The following is a 23,571-nucleotide window of genomic DNA, read 5'->3' on the forward strand; positions in this document are numbered from 1 at the left end:
AACAGAGAAAGAGAGACACCTGCAGATCTTCACAACTAGTGAAGCTTCCTCACTGCAGGTGGGGACCAGGGGTTTGAACCTGGGTCCTTATGAATGGTAACGTGTGTACTCAACAAGGTACACCACTGCCTTGCCCCAACTAGGTCACATTCTAAATATACAAGTTCTCTCACAACCATTTTTTAGGGGGTATGAAGGAAGTTTCTGCATTCTTGCAGTGATGAAAGCAAGTCATAAATGTGCCTGGGCTTTGTCTTGCTTGGAAAGGAACTTCAAGGTGCCCTCTGTGTTGTTGGCAATCAGTCCCCCTCCAGAGCCTGGGAAGAACTCAGGACTGAATACCCCTTTTCTCTTTGCCTCAGGGAAGCCTGACCTCAGGGTGGTGAGATTTAGAACATCCTTGGTTCCTGGAGTTTGCCTCTAAGTGATGGTGGGGATGCTTGAGGGCTGAGAAGGGAAAGATGGTGAAAAATCCTGTGTGGGTAAAACTGCTGATGATAGGGGCTGGGTGGTAGTGCAGTGGGTTAAGCACACATGGTGTGAAGCACAAGGACTGGTGTAAGGATCCCAGTTTGAGGCTCCTGGCTCCCCACCTGCAGAGGCGTCACTTCACAAGAGGTGAAGCAGGTCTGCAGGTGTCTGTCTTTCTCTCCCCCCTCTGTCTTCCCCTCCTCTCTTGATTTCTGTCTGTCCTATCCAACAACAACAGCAATAACAACAACAACAAGGGCAAGAAAAATGGCCTCCAGGAGCAGTGGATTTGTAGTGCAGGGAGGCGAAAACAAACAAACAAAAAAAACTGCTGATGATGCAAACTTTGATAGGACCTCTCTTTCTTTTTCCATTCTCTTCTTTCCTCTAAGTCTTCCTTTCTTTCTGTATGTTTCTCTTTCTGTCTTTCCACCTGTCCCTGTCTCTCACCACTCTTTCTTTCACATACAAACATTCATACTCACAGTCTCTTGTCTTCTGCTTGAGAATACTATCAGTGTTCATGTTTGAAGAAACAGATTGTCTTTTTGGTCAACATCCTATGCCTGTTTCAGGACTCCCCACAATTCAAGGCACTAAATCTTAAAATGATAACCATATTTCCTCCCTGAAGCTAGGAGAAATAGATATTAAAATAGGGCTGGAGAAATTAAAAAGTCCCAGAGAATTCCAATAGTGTTTGACTTTTCCAGAATCCAGATCCATTGCCGCCACATGCCTATAGGTCATAAGGGGTAGACTCCAGAAATCAAAGGATCGGACCTTGTGTTATGACTCTCCTCATTTTGGGGAGCCAGGTCTCTCAGGGATGCAATACTTTTTGAGGGACATAAGAGGGAGGGGTTGGTCTTAGAGCCTTGATTCTCACACTCAGGAATTCTCAGGCTCAGGAATGCAGCTCTGTACAACTTCGGGTAGTGTTGATATATTTCACTCCATTGTTTGAAGCAGAAAATATGACTATGCGTGTTTAAAAACACAACTATTAGCTTATGTGTACCCAGCAAAATAAGGCCGCTTAAGCCCAAGAGCTAACAGGGATTTCCTGTTAATATTTGTGTGTGCTTGGTGTACTCTTAAGAGTGGTAGCAGTCACTGAAAGGGAGGTCAGCAAAAAGTACTGTTCTCATCTGGTTTTACCACTCAGGCATCTGTGTTTTCCTTTTTAACATGATTCACCCTTAATCTAATCTAGGCTTCTTGGAGGACCTTTCCCATCACCCTCCTGTACTCTCCACTCCCCACCCCTTCCCTCTCCCTTCTTTTGTGTGCCTGGGAAGCAGTATTCCTTCCCCTTCCTTCTAACTCAGCCCTGCGGGGCTGCTGCTGCCATGGTGCCAATAGGTAAGAGCTGCTCCATTTCTGCTATAATTTCCATGATACCTTCCTCACTGACAATTTTCTTTTTGTTTTTCTCTCCCTCTTTCATCTATCCTACTCCCATAACTCACTTCTGATCCTAACCCTGCTCCCTTGTGTGTGCGCCACCCTTCTGCCATCCATGATGGACGCGCACTCACTGCTGGGCTTTCCTCTGCTTGGCAGGGCGTCGCCGCTGGCGTAAGTAGACTCCACAGTACCTGTTCCGTCATCTGTCTGTCTGGTTATGGGGTGGCATGTGGGTTTCAGTGGGCTGTGTCTGAGGACAGTGGTTATTGGTGCTGCCCATGTTCTTCCTTACACCCACTTTCCAGCCCAATGCCATGCCCTACAATCTATATCAGCAACTACTTGTCTTTGGGGGTTGTCTAGAATAATCTCACCGTGGACCTAGAAATCAAGAATCAATCTCCAGAATCCTCGTGGATAATGGATTCAGAAGAGCCAGCGTCATCCAGGACCACCTGTGGAAGTGAAACATGTGTCAGATTTGGGGGCAGTGTTCAGTGGCCAAAGGTGGCCTTGATATTATGGGATGAAGTGTTTCCAGTGGTAAGAATACCACACTGGGAGTGGCTCCAGACTGTGGTCTTTCAAACTGGGGAATTAGTTAAAATGGTAGCACACTGACTGATCAGAAACCCTTAGCCTTAGGCTCAGGATTACAGGACTGTAGGGCCCATTTTATTTTCTCTCTGTTCTATACTTTCCCTCAGATTTGGAGTCCCAGATATTGTGACAGCTTCCTCATTTGACTCCCAGTCTTTGTCATGTAGCAGCACAACACCCTGTTTTTGCATAGCATAGTCACAAATGATGCCAACAATGTGAACCCCAAAGGACACACTCTTAGCAGCTGTCTTGAGCCCTTGGGACTCTGAAGGGACAGGGGAGCCCCTCAAGGTCACATTCCAGAGAAATGACAACAGAATTCTTTCATTTGCTTTCTGGACCACAAAGCTTCAATTAGACAGGCTCAAAGGCAGGACCTAAGCATAGGTCCAGACTTCCCTCTTTCCTCAACACAACCCATACTTCCTGTTTCCTTCTTCTCCTAGGCCAGGGAGTCCTGATTGTACCTTCTATTGCCCAAAGGCTTCAGCATATCTGTCCTCTGCTCTTAAATCCTTGGAAATCCTCCCTACTCCAGAATTGGTCTCTCCCAGTGAGATGCCATTAATTCTCAGCTCAGACTCCACCCTGCTGGACCCCATAAAGAACCGTTGTCCTATGGGCCAGAGTAGAGCCTTCTCTACTCTGAAAAAGACCATAGCACCAAAATTTCCTTCAATATGGTGGAGGTCATGTTTGAACCTGGGCCATGCATGTGGCAAAACAACACATTATCCAAGTGAGCTTTGTCACCAGTCCCAATCTTGATCACTTTCTCCACTCTCTTTCTCTCACTTTCTGCTTTCATAGTCCATACTGAGCTGACAGGGGACCAATTCTGAGAGGCTACTGATCCTAGGAGGTTATGTCCATTCTTTCAACTTGCCTTCTTCAGAGAGTAGATGACATGGACTCTGGAGGGCAGGTGTAAGCAACCACAGTGGCAGGCATAGCCATGCTGGCCAGGGTGAGCGTCAGGGCTGGACCGTGTCTACAGGTGGGGTGTATCCGGAGTGTGTGAAGCCACTTAGCAGTGGCTTCCTCAGCCCTATCACTGCAGAGTCTGATGGAAAAGATCCAATAGGAGTCTTGATTCTATGTCAACAGAGTCCCTATATATTATAACCTGGAGCTAGCTAGCTGGCCTCTTTGGACCCCAGTTTCAACATTTGTGAAAGGAGAGGGCTGGGCTACTGAGTTATAAATTAGGTAGGTAGGTAGTTTTCCATGAGCTTCTCCTGAATCCTCCCTGGCTCCTGAAAGTTTAGACTCAGCTTTAGTTAGATCCTGCCTTACAGTCTGATCCTGGCTATGAGGAACTGAAATCAAGGGATCTTGATCTAGAATTTCTCCATACAACTAAGGTTTGTGTGCCTACTATGTGCCAGACCCTGGGAGCCACAGGAAAGGTCACCAGGTCATGCCTCAAGGCTAAAGTACCCCAGGGCGACATACCAGTGACCCTTCCCAGCTATACCCCCAAACCCCCCCCCCCAGACTAGAAGCCTCAATATCCACAGCAATGCTCAACAGCACTGGTTGCCTTGCTTCGCTCCCTATTTCCCCATCAAGCCTGCCTGTGTGTGGCTGAGCCAGCATCCCCTTCTCCTCATCCCTGTTCTGTTCCAGGCCAGTTACAGCTATACAGCTCTCCCTGTTTGGATCCAGAGGTGCGAAGCGGGCAGGGGATCAACCCCTAGGAAGCCTCTGAGTTCTCAAATGACTCAGGGTCAGGCTGGAGAGGCTGAAGTTACATCAAGCAGAATTTTTCTATTTTCCCTTTCCTTAGCCCTGGGTGTAAAGGTCATCAGGTCTTCTGTGTGGAATTTGCATGAGGGGAAGCAGCGTTGGCAGGAGGAAATACCAGGAGGAATTGAAGCCTCTTCACCCAGAATCACTGTTGTACTGAGACCACCCTGAGCTCTGAGGACCCAGGCCAAGCCCTTGTTCAAACGGCAGTGGGTGAAGGGCATGGTGGGCTCAGATAAGCAGGGGCCACCAGTGGGCACGAGGGCGTGGGGGTGTAAGGGGACTAACAGGGTGAGAGAAGGGTTATAGCCCAGCCCTCGCCCACTGCCGCTGTCTGTGTTGCAGAAGCCTTCCTGTGAAAGACCTTACTGTAGACAGCGCCTCGCCTGTGTACCAGGCTGTGATCAAGAACCAGAACAAACCGGAGGATGAGGCTGACGAGTGGGCCCGCCGTTCCTCCAACCTGCAGTCTCGATCCTTCCGTATACTGGCTCAGATGACAGGGACAGAGTTCAGTAAGTGAGGGCTAACTGTGGGGTGGGGTTGGAAGGGCAGATGCTGAGAGGTCAGAAGATGCAGGGCCCTACTCCATAGAAGGCCCTTATCATTCAGCCTGCTCCTTCTAGCCCTTGGAAATGAGCTGGCCTAAAGTGCGTAGTCCATGGTCTGCTGAGCCCCTTCTGAGTCCCTCAGGACTAACAGTGATGTCAGCCTTCTGCGTAGCTCCCTGACTCCTACACTGGGTGACAGACTTAACTGTGCTAGTGTGGAGGTAGTACTTTGGGGGTGAGGTGGTAGAAGGGAACCAGGACCTCCTGCATGCATGATTTCATTGGTCCAGGTCAAATTTTGAGACGGAGGGAGGGAGGGAGAGAGAGAGAGAGAGAGAGAGAGAGAGAGAGAGAGAGAATATCACAGAACTAGTTAACCTTCAGTGCCAGAGCAATGACTATGTGATCCCAGGGCTCCACCTGGGCGTGGCAGGTCATGCATTCTCCTAGTGAGCTCTCTCCTCCTGCCCTGGAATTCTGTTTACCAGAGAAATGAAAAGTAAGGAGCTGGGATAAGAGGGCCTTGTAGGCTATACTTCTGACCCCACCCCCCTCCATTGCAACGGTTCCTCTGATGTCCCCCTTGCCTGCCCCCTGCCCTCTGGGAGGGACACAACCTTAACCCTTCACAGTTGGTTGGTTTGGGCAGTAATTGTTGAGTCATTAGCAAAGGTTCTCACTGCCCACAGGAATTTTTCTTTCTTGTGCTCTTGGTGACTCCTCCTTACCAGCACCTTTCTCCCCACAGTGCAAGACCCTGATGAAGAAGCACTGCGAAGGTCAAGGTAAGTGCCTGGACTCAGGTTCTATGCCCTGGTCCCTCCTGATCCCATCCCTTCCTGGGGGGTGGTGGTGGTGTCAGCCTTTAGGTCACATGACTCCTAGATGGAACCTCCAAGTTCACATACTTAGAAGCTCCTGACCTCTATAGGGCTCTAACTGGGGACATATGTCCTGGGTCAATGAGGCAGGTACCTGGAGCTGTGTCTCTGTCCCCCAGGTCTAGGCTGCACCAGTGAGGATTTTGGGCTCTCTTGGCTCTGTCCCTGGGCAGGGGGCAGGGCTGCTTTGGCCTTTGCTGGGCTCTCTCATCTCAGGGCCTGTCCCTGTGAATCAGAAGGCTAGTAGGCAGTAGGGAGCAGGCAAACAGAGGGCTGTGCTGGATGTGGATGACTGACCCCTGGACTCACCTGTCCAGGTCTATATTGAAGCATCAGTTTCGTAAATTACACAAAGCACAATGGCTACTATGAGGAAGGACAGGCCCTGGACTTGAGGAGGAGCGTGTGCAGGCCTAGGTGTCACAGGGTATGACTTCCAGTCAGTGGCAGACCTGAGACATAAGACACCCACTGTCCCTTCTAGCCTGTCAGATGCTCAGGGCCCTGGGTTTGAGAGTGCATGCACCCTGGAACCTGCCAGAACCCACTAGGGTTTTCCATTCTTCTTCTTCTTCTTCTTCTTCTTCTTCTTCTTCTTCTTCTTCTTCTTCTTCTTCTTCTTCTTCTTCTTCTTCTTCTTCTTCTTCTTCTTCTTCTTCTTCTTCTTCTTCTTCTTCTTCTTCTTCTTCTTCTTCTTCTTCTTCTTCTTCTTCTTCTTCTTCTTCTTCTTCTTCTTCTTCTTCTTCTAGCATTTGCCCTTCTTCAGTAGCCAGTCAACAGCGTCAGGTTGAGCCTGATGTAAAGTTTCGAGACCTCCTTTGAATCTGGAGAGGTGGCAGTCGTTGACTATGATGAGTGGGGTTGGGAGTGTTGTGTGATTGTGGTTACCCTTCTGGCAGCATAAGTACCCTTTGTGTACTCCTCCTGCAGTGACTTCAACATGAGGAAATGGGGCTCAAAGGCACCATTTTACCCTAGTGACCTGTATTTGCTGCTAATCCATATGTAGTGGTTGTAGGACTTTGGAGAGTGGCATTCTGGGGTCAGCTTGAGTGAATGTGGATTTTATTTCTGAGCCTATCTTGCCAATCCAAGTTGCTCCCTCTTCTTGGCTGGGGCCTCTAAGCCTACAGTGTGCTCTCCCAGGCTGCTAATGATGACATGCAGTCCCAATGATGGCTCTTGACTTTTAGTGTCTGCAGTGTGTCTCTCTAGAGCAGGGATAGGGTTTGGCCCTGCCAATGTAACTGAAGCTTTATTCATAGTAACATTAAGTGCAAAATATTAAGTTGATATTGTTCAACTTGAGTGTGATGTTTTAAATATCCAAATGGCCCTTGGCAGAAAAAAGGTTCCCCTACTCCTGCTCTAGAGACTGTACTGGGATGGTGTTTAACTTAGCTCAAAAGTGAGTCTCTAGCTCTTGGAAGTGTGACTGAACCATCTTCTCTCTCCTCTGTTGGGCTCCACTGATTTTATTTTATTTATCTAAATACTTTGATTTATTTTATTTTAATGAGAAAGAGTAGCTACAGAGGGAAAGAGAATGAGAGAAGAGACCAGAACACTGCTCAGTTCTGGATTATGGTGGTGCTGGGGATTGCACCTGAGATCTCAAGAGCCTCAGGCTTTTAAGGTGTTTGTATAACCATTATGCTATCTCCCTAGCCTCCACTGATTTTAGACATTGTTTCCACATGTGTTTCACCTCCTCTTTGAAGCCACTCATACGGATGCTCCAATGAGTAATGCAGATTTTTTTCTTTCTTTTTTTTAAATATTTATTTTATTTATTTATTCCCTTTTGTTGCCCTTGTTGTTTTATTGTTGTAGCTATTATTGTTGTTGTCGTTGTTGGATAGGACAGAGAGAAATGGAGAGAGGAGGGGAAGACAGAGAGGAGGAGAGAAAGATAGACACCTGCAGACCTGCTTCACCGCCTGTGAAGCGACTCCCCTGCAGGTGGGGAGCCAGGGTTCGAACTGGGATCCTTATGGGGTCCTTGTGCTTTGCGCCACCTGTGCTTAACCCGCTGTGCTACAGCCCGACTCCCTGTAATGCAGATTTTACCAAAGATTGATATAGGACTTTTACATCACCCCTCAGCAATCAACTGAAAATTCCTTGGTTCCTCCCATCAGGCAGCCAAAGAAGGTGTCTTGGAACCCTGTCTTTCTGGCTCCCAACTACCCCTTTGGCATAGTTTCAGTTACTTTATGCTCCAGATACCATTTAATGGTGAAATGATATAGATGGAGACTATCTACTGGGAACTCATGTAGTTCTTCTATCTTTATAGACTCTACAATCATTAAGGAAAATGCTAAAGCCAGTATTAAGAGTGGTCCACAACAACCTCACACTTGGCCTTCCTTTCTCCTTTCAGAAGCAACTCTTGGGGCTTTTTCTGTCTGGTCTTATAGTTATGTGGGAAGCTTAGTTCTTCTCTCTGAGGCCTAAGCCACATAAGCAAGGTAAGATCTTGGGGTTCTGAGAATACAATTGCAAATCTTAGAGCCAGATCACACCCCACCTTCTACCAATGCAGGGTTTCATTGTAGGGACATCTGAAAGGAGACTCAAGAAGAGGTCCCCGCTCTGTCCTCCAATCTGGGGTTCCCATGCTGAGGAAGCAGTTTTTACCCATAGGGAAAACATCAGTGTCAGCCTCTCCACTGGCCCTGCACTGGAGGCTCTGGGCTACCCAGTACAGAAAGGCATATGCCTCTTTTCCTTTTATTCCTAACTTAAATTTCTGGGATCTCATCTTCATCCTCCCCCAGATGGCCACTTGCTTGTGGTCATCTTGATGTCTCTAAATCCCAAGTAACCCAGGGACTCTGAACTAGGGTTGTAGCATATTGTGCAATGATTTAACTCTGTGATTACAGTTTGAAATGGTGGCTTAAATTAGTCACCATTGTGGTCATGGGTTCCAGCTAGGACCCAGATTCAACTCAGTGACTATCTGAGCAAACAGGAGGATGCTTATTGCACAGCCCCCAACACACACACTCAGTCCAGACTGAGGAGCTTGCTCCCCAGAGAACTGAGCCTTACATCTCTGTCCCCATTGCCAAGTTGGAAGCTTGCAAACCACCCCCCAACTCCACCCAGCCTACCTGAGAATAACTGAAGCTTCCTTTTACTTTTCTTTCATAATTAGCCACACTGGCTGCTAGTCCAAGACTCTCTTTTTTGGTCATTTTTTTTTATTCACAATTAATAGTTATAAGAATGTAAGGCTGCAAGTGTGTAGTTTCACACCACATCCATCACCAAATTGGTGTCCCCATCCTCCTACCTCCCAAAGATAACCACCATAGTTCTCACAAGTCTTAGAAACTGTTTGCTTGCTTCTGTTGTTGTTGTTTTTTTTTTTGCAAGTTTGTGTGTATCAGATCTTTAGAATCCATATATGAATGAAACCATCTGAGTTATCTTTCATCTCTTATTTCACTAAGCACATATACCTCCATTTCCATTTTGTCCCAAAAGACACAATATAATCTATTTGATTGCAGAGTAGTAATCCATAGAGTGTATATATCCCGTAACTAACTTCTTTAGCTAGTCATCTGTCATTCAGGCTGCTCCCACTCTTTGGCTATTGTGAACAGTGCAGCTATGAACACAGGGGTGCATATGTCCCTTTGAATTAGTGTTTGAGTGTTCTTTGGGTAAATGCCTAAGAGTGGGATTGCTAGATCATAAGGCAATTTCATTTTTATTTGTTGAAGGATTCTCCATACAGTCTTCCAATTTTGTCTATATCACTTTGCCTTCCTTTGTATTCCAAGTGTAACAGAGTCCATTTTTCTCCACAATCTTGCCAACACCTATCATTTTACGTTTTGTTGATGTAGGACATTATTAGTAGTGTGAGATGGAATCTCACAAATGTGAGAATTTAATTTGCATTTCTCTAATGATAAGCATTGTGGAACATTTCTTCATATGTCTGGGATACATATGTGTATCTCCTCCTTAGAAAAATTTTTAGTTCTTTGGCCAACATTTTTATTGGGTTATTTTTTTCTTCTGAAGATCTGTACCTTTCTTTACAGATGTTTGATATCACAAGTTTCCTTCTTGAGGGCAGTGCCCCCATCCATGTGTGTGTGAGAGAGAGTGTGTGTGTGTGTCTGTGTGTCTGTGTGTGTGTAGGGACTTGTATGCATGCTGCTTTCAAGTAACTTCCTCCAAGAGCCTAGGTTGACCAAGCTGGGTCCCACAACCTGTACAATGGCAACAACCTCATATACATGTGCAATGGTGCTTTCCCCTTCCTGTGCTGGCAGGGATGCCTTGGGAATGGCACTGGCTGTTCTGTACCAGGCAGGGGCACTGGTAGCCCCAAGAGTAGATGAAAATCTCCATATGAGATCAGATGGTACAGCACACATGTTATAATATGTGAGGCCCTGGGTTCAAGCCTCCAGTCCCTACCTGTAGGGAAGGAAGCTTCATGATCAGTGAAGCACAGCTATGGCTCTCTCTCTCTCTCTCTCTCTCTCTCTCTCATTCTCTCTCGTCTATATCCAATAAAAAGAGACCTTAAACAAGAGAAAGAGAAAGAAAGTCTCATGTCAGAGAACCCTGTAAGCCCTCCCTTTCCTGTCACTGCTTTCCTCCAGAATCCCAGGGCAGCTTAAGCATGGCCCTCCCCTCTCCTTGCTCTGGCTCCTTTTGGTATCTAGTAGCCTCTGAGGCTCCAGTTCCCACCTGTTGGCCAACCCAAGCCAGAGCCTAGTCTTCAGGGATCCCAATTTTACAAATGAGACAGAGCACACCCATGAATGGCATAGGCATCAACCATGAACTTGGTCTTCCTCCCAGGAAAGACTCCAGCACCTTAGCAAAGTGCTCACGCTGGCTTAGACTCTGGTCTACTGCCCTGTTATGTGCAGGCAATGGGGTAACTCCCAGCCTCCATTTGAAGCCCTAGGGGCGCAAATCATGTCTCCCTCTAAACACTGATTCTGTACTCCCAGAAGGGTCACTGAAACTCCTCTCTGATTTTGGGAAAGTGGGGCAGCCCTCTTTGAGCAGCCCTGACAGTGGGAGTTCAGGCAAGCCTGGCTCTTTTCTTGGCAGAACTGGAAATGACAGGCACCTGGAACCCACTTCTTGGGCTTACCTATCCCCAAGACTCCAGTGTGTCAGCCAGACATCCTCTGGCCCTCTATAGTGGTACAGCTACCCCATACATGCCATCTGTGCTGAACTGGCACTCAGCTGGATTGAGAACTGCCTCCTCCTAGTCTTCTGATGTTTAGGAACAAAGGTGATCTAGGTGAGGTGTTTGCAGAGTTGCTGAAGATGAGGGCTGCATTGCACACCCTCCAGTGTAAAAACATTTTCAAGTTCCCTCTCCATTGCACAGCCATCCAAGGCTTCTTTTTTTAATCTCCCATCTCCTACCACCTCAGCCTCTGGGGTTTTGCCACTGTTCTTCCTTTTCCTTGTACACTCAGCTCTGTCCCAGCCCCTGTGGCTGACTGTAATGGCGTCAGCACAGTTCAAGGTCTTCTCTAAAATGTGTGGTGAGGCATCTGGTAACACTGATGTTTACTAGATTTCTAGACTTTGGTGTTCTACCAGTCTAGCAAGATTGAGAAGCACAACTGAGAAGCAGCCCTCATGGGTGTCCTGGGACTTCTTTTCCTTTTCCTCTTTTCTCTGTCCAACTCCTTTCTCTCTTTGGCTGGTTGTGAATTTCCAAACAGCTGCAAACAGAGCAGGCACATTAGATTCTCCAGGACTGCCACTGAGCACTGATGACAAGGAGTTCAGGCCTGGCTGGACAAACCAGCAGCATCTGTGTCGGGGGGGGGGGGGGCAGGTCACTGGGATGGTGAATGGTTGCCGTCTTAGTGTTCTCAATATCTGGTATCTGCTTCAGCTCCTTCAAAGAGGCCAGTAGCAGAAGCTGCCTAGAACTTAGACACGGGTTCTGCTGCTGAGATTCTTTGTGGCTTTAGGTTGTTGTGTAATATCTCTGGACCTCAGCTTCCTCTTGATGTTAGAAAAGGCTAAGCTCAACTGGTGGTTTCCCCTGTGTTAGCAATGAGTCCCTTCTGTCAAATATAATTTTTGCAAAGAGACTCACATGCAGGACTTGGGGTATAGAAGGGGTGTTCGCCAGGTAATGCAGATGTGGGAAAGTGACCAGCTATAAATGTGAGGGTGTGAGCCTGGACCCCTTTGCATTGAAGGAAGCACTAGTGCTACACGATCTTCTTAACTCTCGCTCTCTCTCTGCCTCTATCTAAAAGACAGATGGGAGGACACAGGACTGTCACCATGCAGAAATGTCAGACCCTCACAGCTTCATCTTCTGATTTTTAAAGACCCAAAGCAGGTCTTCTAATTTGTACATGCTGGTAGTTTACTTATCAATTAAAATATTTATTCTGAGATAATTGAAGATTGGCACACAAAGATAAGAAATAATACAGAGAACTCCTATGTGCCCTCTTGCTTCAGTGGTAAAATCTTACAAAACTAGTAGTTTGTAACATCCTCAACAACCAGGATATTGACACTGGCATAGCTAAGATCCAGATATAGTTCCACTAGACCATGATGGTTCAGGCTTCCCTTTTATTTATTATTTTTTTAATTTTTAAAATTATCTTTATTTATTTGTTGGATAGAGATGATCAGAAATTGAGAGGGAGAGACTGGGGAGACAGCATCCTGGTTATACAGAAATGGAGAGGGAAAGGGGAGACAAGAGAGGGATGTAGAGAGATACCTGAAACACTGCTTCACTACTTGCAAAGCTTTCCCCTGCAGGTAGGGGACCAGGGACTCAAACCCGCATCCTTGTGCACTATAACATGTGCGCTCAACCAGGTGTGCCACCACCCAGCCTCCAGGCTGCCATTTTACATCCACACCCATTTTCTTCTTCCTAACCCCTGGAACCACCTACCAGTCATCTGTTCTCCATTTCAATAATTTGCCTTTTCTAGAATATTATATAAATGGAATCATACATGTGACCCTGTAGAATTGGTTTTACCCCCCTCCCCTCAGCCTAAATCCCTGGGAAGTCACTCAAGTTGCTCAGTGTACCAAAGGCTTTTCTGTGGCTTTTCATTGCTGATCAGTATTCCACAGTCTGGACATAGCAGAATTAATTTTTAAAAATAATTTAAATTAAATATTCTATTTTTTTACTCTAAAAATGTTTATATTATTTACTTTTGATAGAGACAGAGAGAAATTGAGAAGGATGGGGAGATATACAAGAGAGACAGAGAGACACTTGCAGACCTGCTTCACCACTTGTGAAGCTTCCCTCCTGCAAGTGGGGACCCAGGGTTTGAGCCTGGGTCCTTGCACATTGTAACATGTGTGCTCAACCAGGTGAGCCTCTGCTCATGCCCACCCCCACCCCCTGCCCCCTCAGAGTTAATTTTTTGAATAAATCTTACACACTGGGTTAAACACTGCATTCATGGCTAGATAGGGCTCCTGGTTCACCAATTTGTGCCTCTATTGTGGAGGATGCTAGAGGTGCCCCCTTCCTTCTCCCAACCCCCCAGCCCCAACAACCAATAGTCTTCAGTTCTAAAATCTATGGCTCTGGATTATCCCAAGCATAATCTCTCTTCTATATTTCCCTTCTTGGCTTCTTCTTGCCTGCTTTGTTCTGTGCGCTTGTTTGAGCAAGATGTGGGTTGAACCCCAAAGGCCCTGAAGGTGGCAAGTGGCAGGAAGTCCTGGCCTTCTGTTTGTGTGCCAGTGACCTTGTGAGTATGCATGTGCATATGTATGCCTGGCTGTACTCAGACCTAGGGAGAGAGTTAGAGGTGTTTGAAGACTTCTCTCTGGAGACAGAGGGTTTGGCAGAGACTGGGGCAGCACAGGGAGGTGAAAGGTCTGCTCATCAAGCCTCCTCATGGGGACAGCCATTCCTCCTTTTTAATGCCCAGCTTGGGGACAGAGACCATCTTATGTTCACCTGCATATCTGGTTCAGTCCCAAGAGCTCATAGCCAAAGCAGCCCTGCCCAACTCTAACCACATAGGCCAGGGAGAAGCCAGAAACACCCTGGCCTTTGCCCAGACTGCCCTTAGACACCTTAGCCAAGCCCCTTCTCTAGCCCCATTAGCCCCCTCCACCTCACTGCACCTCCCCACCCCTATCCCAGGCTGGAGACTATAGTCCCTCTGTCCTGATCTTTGGAACTCTGGTCTTGCACCAAACCAGGCCTGACCCTCCTGGAAAGTACCCCATGAATGACCAAACCTCTCCTAGCCAAACTCCTCTCTCTTCATGCCCACTGCCCCAGCTGTCAGACAGGGGAATGGTGAATTCATCCCCTAACCCCTTTCTTTCTTTCTCTCTTTTCTCTTTCTGTCTCTCTGTCTCTCTCTATGTGCCACAGGGAAAGGTTTGAAACGGAACGTAACAGCCCACGTTTTGCCAAATTGCGCAACTGGCACCATGGCCTTTCAGCCCAAAGCCTTAACGTTAAGAGCTAAAAGGCTTCCTGGAATCTCCCCTGCCCTCCTACCTTCCCCCGCACACAGATCTGGCATGTGAACCCCACGGTGATGCTTGAGAATGTATAGCTGTGCTGGGGGAGGGGGGTACCTTTATAGACGACTGCAGCAGTTCTGCTCTCCCCTGGCCCCAGAGCTGACAGCCAAGTCCTGCACCCACCCACTCCAATCTTCCCCCAGTGTACCCCTCATTACATCCCCAAATAGCCCAAATTTCTGCTCCCCTCCCCAGGACCTTAGCCATAAGTTAGAAAGGATGAAACTGGGATTGATTTTATAATAGTCCAGAACCAATGGAAAAAGAATATGCCATGTTATCAGTGGTCAATTTCCCACCAACCTCAGTTCCTGGAGAAACAGCTTGGTCTAGAGCCATTCTGGATCAAGTCGCCTGTAGATCACTGTCCAGGGAAAAGACCAACTTCTTGGTCCTGCTTGTTCCCTCGCTGTCCTCCGGAACCCAGGCAGCTGGAACAGGGGTCTGTGCAGAGAAAGTGGAAGGCCCAGGGTAGCGGAGGCAGAGTCCTTCCTGACTGTGGAGTGGCTGGGGTGTGCACTCCTCACTGTGCCGTGTGTGCTGCTGAACCCCTAGTTCTCTCTTCCTGTACATATAAGCATGTTTGTTCTGAAATAAAAAGGATTTGAAATGAACCAAACCAGCCCCAGTCATGCTGTACCTGTGTGTGTACCACCTGAGGGGTTTGTCTGAGCCAGGAAGAGGATAGGCATCATCAGGAGAAGGACAGGCGCAGTGCCTGCCAGGCTGGGACCTGGTATGGCTTTACCTGCTGCTACTTTCCATCCCTTGGGCCTGTTTGGGAGACTTAGCTTACATGACAGAGGATGGCAGGTGTGAAGCTGTCTGCAACTTGATGGACAGACTTTGCTTTTGGCAGGGTGCGTGGGTCAGTGCATGTGTGTGTGCACGCGCGTGCACATGTGGGTGTTTGCGTGTGTGCATTTGTGTATGTTGACAGCAAGCACTTCTGCCTCTCTCCCCACATCTAAGCCACCCATCACTTCCCCTTCATAAAGTGTGTTTGAGCCCCTCTCCGAGGGCAGCACAGTTCATGCGCAGCCCTGGCCCGGGAAGCAAGAGAATGGACTCGGAAAGTCACACTTGGATGAAGGAGCACTCACAGGGGAACTGTTGGGCATCCATGTGGTGCTGGGGCTTCACCTTGGAGATCAATGGACAGGTGGTGAAAGGCATACAAGGTGGAGTCCTACTCAGATGGCAAAAGGGTGGGAAGGCCTCTGGCTGGGCCTTGCTCCCAGTGCTCACCTACCTTGACATTGTCCTAGTCTGGAATACATCAGCCTACTCCCTGAAGAGACCACAGGCTGAACAGATAAGACCAATATCACTTAGCAAATAAAGACAAGACAAAGTCCCAGCCCTCCTATTGTCCCTGTGGCTCTTATTCTTACTACAGGCTATGAGCTTCCTTTCTACATCCAGAGACCTTGGTAGTTCCACCTAAAAGGACTGTCCTAGGAAGTCTGATCAGTCTGACTCACCACCCTGTAATCTCCTGCCATCCTATTCTACCTCTCATGTCTTTCTGCCTCTATCACACGGACTCCAAGACCAAGGCCAGAGCCAGGCAGTTCCCACCTAGGGTGGGAGATCAGGCCGGAAGGGAAGATAGTGTGTACCTACCTACCTACCTGCATGTGTTTAGGTACACTGGAGCACACCCATATTTAGCTAACCTTTTATTAAGGACATCTTTGAAACAATATTTCATTGACTTATGAGCTAGAGACAAAGAAAACCAGAATATCACTGTGGCATACGCAATACCAGGGATCAAATTAGGGACCTCATCTTAAGAGTCCAACACCTCATTCACTGTGCCACCTCCTGGGATACTACTGAAGACTCTTAAGGCCTTAAGGTTGTGGGACCAGGTTGCCATCAGAATGGTCCGAGGCAGTTGCTGTCTTAAGGTTGGCAGAGGACCTGTGCCAATCATTCACAGTCAGTAGCACCACAGCCCTCTGGCCCTGACCTGTTGGATTCCTCTTTGAATCACATGACTGAAGTCTTGAAAGGCTCACTTGCTTTTTCCGGAACCTTTCCAGTGACCCCAGATCCCTGCATGCAGCACTTTGGGTTGCCCCAGGTCTGGGGTCTCTGCAAAACCTCCTGAAGTCAGTAGGTGTTCTTATTCAGCATTCCACGCCCCTGGGCATTAGTAGCAGCACCATGCCTGCCTGCTCTCTGTGCCCAAGAGTCAGAAAAGGCCAAGTGTGGTAGTCACTGACCATAATGCCAGGGTGGTCACATGCGGCCCAGAGACAGGGAAGATCAGGGAAGACCTCCTGGAAGAAAGTCTCTATCTGTGTGTCTGATCTTCAACAACAGTTAGAATTGGGACTTGTATAATTGGGGAAGTCTGGACAGTTACACTAAGCAGAGGGAACGGATATGGTGACGAGAAGAGGTATCTCCAAACCCTGCATTATTCATTTTGGCTGGGATGGAGGGAACGAAGAAAATGTTATGATTAGTTATGGTCCAGAATTAAATGCTAAACTATGGCATTTTGATTGTATGCTGAAGGCAAAGTGGAGTTACCAAAGTTGTAGGGCATCATTTACACTGCAGCCCATGGGATTGCTGTGCACTGCCCAGTTTTAGAGTGGTGTCAACAGCAGTGGCTACAATGCCAAAGGGTCCTTACAGTTGTGCAGTGCATCAATCTGCTGTACAGTGATGTGGTCAGAGTTGCCATCAGACAATAAGATGGACTGCCAACTAGGTGGGTAGCAGTATAAATGATTTTAACACTGGACAGCTAACTAGTATCTTGTCATGTAGTCAACAGAGATGGACGTGGTCCATTCTTTAAACCAACACCCCCAACAATGACAACCCACCCCCCCAGTGTTATCAGCCTCAATGCTGCCATCCACATCAACAGTTTCAGCCTGAGCCCAATGACCACAAACCCTAAGACTCAATAGTACCACTAATACTATCCTCATCCATCCCATGATATCCTTGACATCAGCAAGGCTCCATTCCTTCCACCATCGGCCACCACCACCGAGTGGGAGCACAGCATCAGTGTGTTCCACCTTGATGCCAATCAGGCTGAAGCAAGAGACGAGCTGAAAAGGAGACTGTAGCCAGGCAGTGTTTCTCTATCTATGCCCTCCCTATAGCATCTGAGCAGAGCTGATTTGGTTAGGCTCTTGTTTAGATGTTTAAAATGAATTATGACCAAGGCAGGAGACAGCTATGGAATCCTAGACAAGGCTGGGGTGATCTCGTGGGTACTGTGTTTAGGACTGAAGCCAGGGACAAGTAAGTTCTCTGAAGTGCTTGCTGTAATACCCACTCCTGGGGGCTTCTAACAGTTTCTAGAACTTCAGCTAGCAATTGAACTGGACAGCCACCCCAACCATTCCTCACTGCTGCTCCTACCTCCCCTAGCCTCTGATTGCTCGGTTTTTGCAGATAGTAGATTTAGATGAGATGCTATTCAATAAGAATCCTAAGCAGTAGGCTTACACACAAGCCTTTTGTGCTGGCCCTGAGATCAATAATGAATTTTCCTAGGCCCAGTATCTGGCTCCAGCTTCACCCCAAGTTCAGTTTGGAATCTGGGGAGAGCAGCAGGTAAGCTGATATGACAGGGAATTAGAGCAAAGGGGACAGCAAAGTCAGTTTCTTATTTGTCCTGTAAAATATTATCTCCAACCCCAAGACATCCTTATTATTCTTGGTCTGTATGGCGTCTTCAGTTCCCAGAAGTGGCCTGGAAGCATGTGACAGGGCTAAGGAGAACCAGATAAAGGAAGCCAGGTGTTCTGCATTAGCCTGGACCTCCTCAGGACATAGTGGCTGGCACTGTGAAGACAGTCTGAGCAACTTGCTCAGAGGAAGGGTTTCAACGCCTGCAACTATTGCTTGGAGGCAGCTGCATCACAGGCACAGCTTCCATGAGCAAGGTCCTTTCATAGAGGGCAGGTGAACAGTCTAAGTGGGGGCAGACACTGGTGCAAGCCTGAGTACCAAGCTATCCAAGGCTCCTCTCCACCTCCAAGCTGGGGAAGGACTGGAGAGTACGCAGCCACTGCCCTTGTCCATCCTGGATGCTTCCTACATGGTCACAGAGAAGAATGGTGCTCCCTTCCCTGGGGAGTTAACCCATAACTTTGCTACTTGCCTCCCCCCACTTCTTCTTCGGCCTCCTGCACTAGTTCATGCCTTTCTCTACTGCTCATGTCATTCAGTATCATTCAGTGATGAAGGAGAGCCATTCATTGATGCTTTGGGAAACAGCTCCTGACTCACTTGGCTTCCTATCCAGGTGGGGCAGACCTCTTGCTGCAGTGCACCACCCCACAGCAGTAGCAGCATCACCTGGATGCTTATTAGAATCGTTGGCTCATGGGCCGGGTGGTGGTGCACCTGGTTGAGCGCACGTATTACAATGCACAAGGAGCCGGGTTTGAGGCCCTGGTCCCCACCTGCAGGGGGAAAGCTTTGCGAGTGGTGAAGCAGTGCTGCAGGTGTCTCTCTGTCTCTCTCCCTCTCTATCACCCCCCTTCCCTTTTGATTTCTGGCTGGCTGTCCTTATCCAATAAATAAATATTAAAAAAAGAAAAAAGAAAAAAAATGAAATTGTAAAGAAATGTTGGCTCAGCCCAGCCTTCTGAACCGGAAGAAGCATTTTAGCAAGATTCCCAGGCAATGCATCTACATATTGAAGTCTCAAAAGCTTTGTAGAGATCAGGACCCACTCTTTTTTTTTTTTTTTTTTGCCACATGGCAGCTGTGTGATGTCTTAGCGGACACTCAGTCTCTCTAGACATCAGGTTCCTCCTCTGTAAAATTAGGCTCATGATCCCAGTCACCCAGGGAGGTTAAAGAGATCTCATGAACTAAGAGAGTGATGCATATACAGCTGCATAGCACAAGGTAAGCATACACGGAGGGGAGATTGCTTTTCCATTGACTTCAAATAGCAATAGTGCCTTTTGTTGGGGGAAAGAGTCTGTTCTCCTAATCACCAGAAATGTCTTGCTTCTTCTGGGAGGGGCTACTGGAAGTACTGGTTAACACCTGAAATCCAAACACCCCTCAGATCCTGCTGTCACATCTTGATAAATCCCAAGAACCTGACCAATTGAAGTCTCTCCATCTCCATCCCCTCATCTGGTAAATAGCTGATAATACCCACAAAGAAGGCAAGGAATGAAAAGCATATGCCTGGAACCTTGTACACAGTCCATAAGTCAATCACATTGCCTGGGGAAGGTCATTCCCACTTACAGGAGTCTCAGTATGTTGTTTTGCTGCAGCAGCAAGTACCCATCCAACCCCAAAGTGCCAAGAATGTGCATTTTGCTGCTTCCCTATCATTTAACTTTTACTCTCTACCTGGAAGAAATATAGTCCCATCAACCAAGGCTTTGATGCTTTTTTTTTCCCCCCTTTCTCCCTTTCTTTTTTCTTTTCATGCCACCAGAGTTATCACCGGGGCTTGGTGCCAACACTACAAATCCACTGCTCTCAGAGGCCATTTTTTTTCCTTTTATGCCCCCTTTCTATTTCATTTGACAGGACAGAAATTGAGAGGGAGAGAGAAAGATAGACACCTGCAGACCTGCTTCACTGTTCATGAAGCGTCCCCCCCGCAAGTGGGGATCAAAGGGGGGGATGTTGAACCCAGGTCCTTAAACTTGGTGATGTGTGTGCTCAACCAGGTGTGCCCCCATCCAGCTTCTTTGGGGATCTCTTTCTTGCCTGGAGTAATTCTGGGCAGAGCCACTCATAAAACACCATAGCTGAAAGGGCATGTGGGCATGTGGGTGCACCTGTACTGGCTTCTTCTGAGACTGTCCCATGCCCTCTTCTCATAGTGGCAGTCATCATTCTAATTCCCAATTACAGAGACTTTCAGATATGTAGACATTCAGGGCCATAGCCAGATCCCTCTTGGGTGTATGAGAAAGCCTCTCTAGCCCCCAGACCACATGATGGGATGTTTTAGATCAGGCTACCCCTTCATCATGGGCATCAGGAATCCTAGGATCCTGCCACTTCAAAAATGAACCCCCATGGCACATTGCCCTTTTTGAGGTTCAGATTCTTTGATCTTCCTGGCACATAGCTCTCATTCATTTTCCAAACATCAGTACCCGGAGTATTGAGTCCAGTCCTTGAGAGCTATCTCAGACCCAGTCTCTCACAGTTCCAAGCCCTTGACAATCAAATATCTCAAACCCTCACCCCCCCCCTTTTTTTTGTATTGCATCATCTCTTCTCAAAAACAGGCCTCTGGCTAAATGGTGAAGGGCAAAAGGCCAACAGGATAGGGGAGGAACCTCAAGTGATAATTATAAGACATGCTGAGAAAGAGAAATTAGCCAGTGTACAAACAATGAGGGGTGGGGGGGGGTAAGTCTTGAGAATGTTTTTGATGTTAATCATAATCCTCCCAGTCCTCGGGGCCCATCCCTTCTGGGACTCTAGGGGGTGCCTCCCCCTAAATCCAGGACCATGGCTTCTGGAAGATCCTGCTCTGCTCTGGATGGTGCCTTCTTCCACACTGGTCTCACTGGCCCATGCAGAAAGGCCCCCTTGACCTGTTGTCTCTCTCGGTCCCACCTCATCAGCACCCCTATTGAGCATGCTCCAGTGTGTACCAGCCAGGCCGCCACCCCGCTGCTGCCTGCTTCTGCCCAGCTGCCTGCTGCTGCCTCTCCCAACGCAGCCTCGCCAACCCTGGCCACAGCTGCTGCTCATGCTGCCACCGCCTCTGCTGCAACCCCTGTCTCAAGCCCTGTGGATGGTCCAAGGTAACTAGCTCACAGGTGCCCACTGGACTCTAGCCCTGGTCCATCTGTTGGCAGCTATCTCTGACCCCCTGCCCCCCATCAAAAATACTCATCTGTTATGATGTTATGATAGGATCCTGAGGAACAGTGAATTCAAGGCTAACACTTGGTTGGTGCTGGGGATGCACTTCCAGGGAGCATACCATGCGCAGCTGAAGACAGAGACTCAGACAGATATCACTTGCCCCAGGACACACGCTACATACTCTAGTCACTCACACAAACTTAGATAACAAAGGGAGACTATGTCCCTAGAACCACATTATCTCACCATTCTGGGAGATAGTGCAGTGGATAAAACATTGGACTCTCAAGCTTGAGTTCCCCCAATTTGATCCCTAACATCAGACATGCCAGAGTGATATTCTGGTTCTCTCTCTCTCTCTTCCTCCTCTTTCATTAATTAATAAATAAACATTTTAAAATTGCCCAATACTGCAACCTAGTACCATATCCAGTGGAGAAGCAATTACAGAAGCCAGACCTTCCAGCTTTTTGTACTCCATAAAGAATTTTGGTCCATACTTGCAGAAGGGTAAATGTTAGCGGAAGATAACCACAGGGTTCTGAATTCAAATTCCATCCAGATCCAGAGAGAGAAAAGGAGGGGAAGGAAGAAAAAAAAAAAGACACTCAGAAATAGTTGAGTGTGACTTAGAAAGGCAGAGAAGGCAGGAGCATAGGAAAAAAATTATCACATATGTATATAGATAGATAGTTAAATAATAGTCTACCTATATTTGTGATCTTGGGAGAACTAAAGCAGTTTCTAATGGAGGGAATGGGGACACAGAACTCTGGTGATGGGAAAGGTGTAGAATTATACCCCTGTTATCTTATAATTTTATAAATCAACATTAAACCACTAATAAGAAGAAACTGTCCTGATGGGCTGGAGAAATCAAAGAAGTCTCCATGGTGGAAAAAGCATTGACCTGGGCACAGAAGATGGTCATGTTTGGTCAGATAAAGTTTAATGGGTCCTCTACCGTCTCTTCTCTTGAATGAAAGCCATGCTAACTCCAAAGGTACCTGGTGCAGAGAACACAAACCTCTGTTCCATCATATACTGACTATCACCTTCAGAAAGTGACATAACTTCTCTGAGCACCTATCCCTCATCTGCCCAGATATTTAACATCAGATTTATTTTACAGGGTCAGGATAGTTAAAGTGTCTGAGACACTTCGCACATGAACTGCTCACAAGTATTGTAAGCTATTGTATTCCAACCTGCCCTCCTCCTGGAAACCTAGATCAGACAGAAAAAGGAGTGAAAGGGGTGTGGAAAGGTAGACCATTCTAGGACGGGCAAGTAGTGGAATAGGCTTGGTTACCTACCTCTCTCTGGGCCATATGATGTTGTCAAGCTGATGCCAGGATCAGAGCCAGTTTTCTAGTGTCCCATTCCCTTTCTCTGGGTTTTGCTGGAGAGGACATGCCTCTTGGGGCAGGGTACAAAGGTCTGTGGTGCACTCTAAGGCAGAATGAAGGGGAAGGAGAGTGGCCTGAAAGTTTGCATGCTGCAACCCATCTTCGGGTCTCACAGTGACCCAGATGGTGCCAAGTCCAGCCTTTGGTCCAGCTCAACTCAAACCAGAAGGATGAACTTGACCTTGGCCTCCAGGCATTGTTTCTTCCCACTTTCCCAAGGTTACTTACCAAGTTGCTTCCCTCTACACACCAGAATCTCACAGAAGGTAAGGGATGATGGGAGGACACCTCCCTGTGTAGGATGTACACTCTAATCTCCTCCTTAGGACCCCAGCACTGCTCAAGGGCAGCCTCCAGCACCAGTCTCCAAGTCACTATGTCCTGGGGTACTCAGGACTTCTTCCTCTGCTTTGCTTTGTCTTGCCAAAAGAAATGAGATCAGGGTGAAGGTTGGAGAGGGACTCAGAGAGCTCCCAGCATGAGGCTGGAGAAGAAAATGTCAGGGAACCATACTCTGGATCCAGCTTCCTCCTCTCTTTACACAGGGTTTGGTTGGAAATAGAGCTAGAAGGAATCACTGGGAGGCAAATAGACACATTGCTTGGTCTCAGAATTCTTGATGGATGTCACAAGCATCTGCTTCCTCCCCCACTACCAACCTTTGTAGTTGTAGCTCCTGGCAGCTGGGAAGGTTGGCAGGAGAATCTGGCTAGGATGCAACAACCCTTTGTTTTTTTTCCACCACAGTGGAAGTTGGACAACTGGTGGATATTACCTTTTATTTCATTTTTAAAAGACTTTTTTTTATTTATTTCATGAAAGATCAGTGAATCTTTTTTTCTTTTCTTTTCTTTTCCTCCAGGGTTATTGCTGGGGTTCAGTGCCTGCACTACAAATCCACTGCTCCTGGAGGCCATTTTTTCCATTTTGTTGCCCTTGTTGTTGTTATTGCTGTTGGATAGGACAGAAACTGAGAAAAGACTGGAAGACAGAGAGGAGGAGAGAAAGACAGATACCTGTAGACCTGCTTCACTGCTTGCAATGTGACCCCCCACACACAGGTGAGGGGGGAGCTGGGGGCTCGAACCGGGATCC

General features: G+C 47.6%; 1 protein-coding gene across 11 annotated transcripts in view; it reads left to right on the plus strand.

The window, feature by feature from the left end:
• Positions 1–23,571, plus strand: part of LDB3 (LIM domain binding 3) — a 73,648-nt gene that overhangs the window by 20,137 nt on the left and 29,940 nt on the right. For 3 of the 11 annotated variants that reach the window (XM_007530204.3, XM_060191019.1, XM_060191009.1), the window contains 3 exons: positions 4,579–4,748; positions 5,533–5,569; positions 20,821–21,003. In XM_007530204.3, the coding sequence (XP_007530266.2) occupies positions 4,579–4,748; positions 5,533–5,569; positions 20,821–21,003 (390 nt within the window). Of the gene's footprint in view, positions 1–2,037; positions 2,053–4,578; positions 4,749–5,532; positions 5,570–14,066; positions 14,841–20,820; positions 21,004–23,571 lie in introns of those variants that run through there. The other 8 variants (XM_007530207.2, XM_007530208.2, XM_007530209.2 and 5 more) reach the window with 4 other exon arrangements.

This window comes from Erinaceus europaeus, chromosome 1 (assembly GCF_950295315.1).
Source record: "Erinaceus europaeus chromosome 1, mEriEur2.1, whole genome shotgun sequence".
Lineage (NCBI taxonomy): Eukaryota > Metazoa > Chordata > Mammalia > Eulipotyphla > Erinaceidae > Erinaceus > Erinaceus europaeus.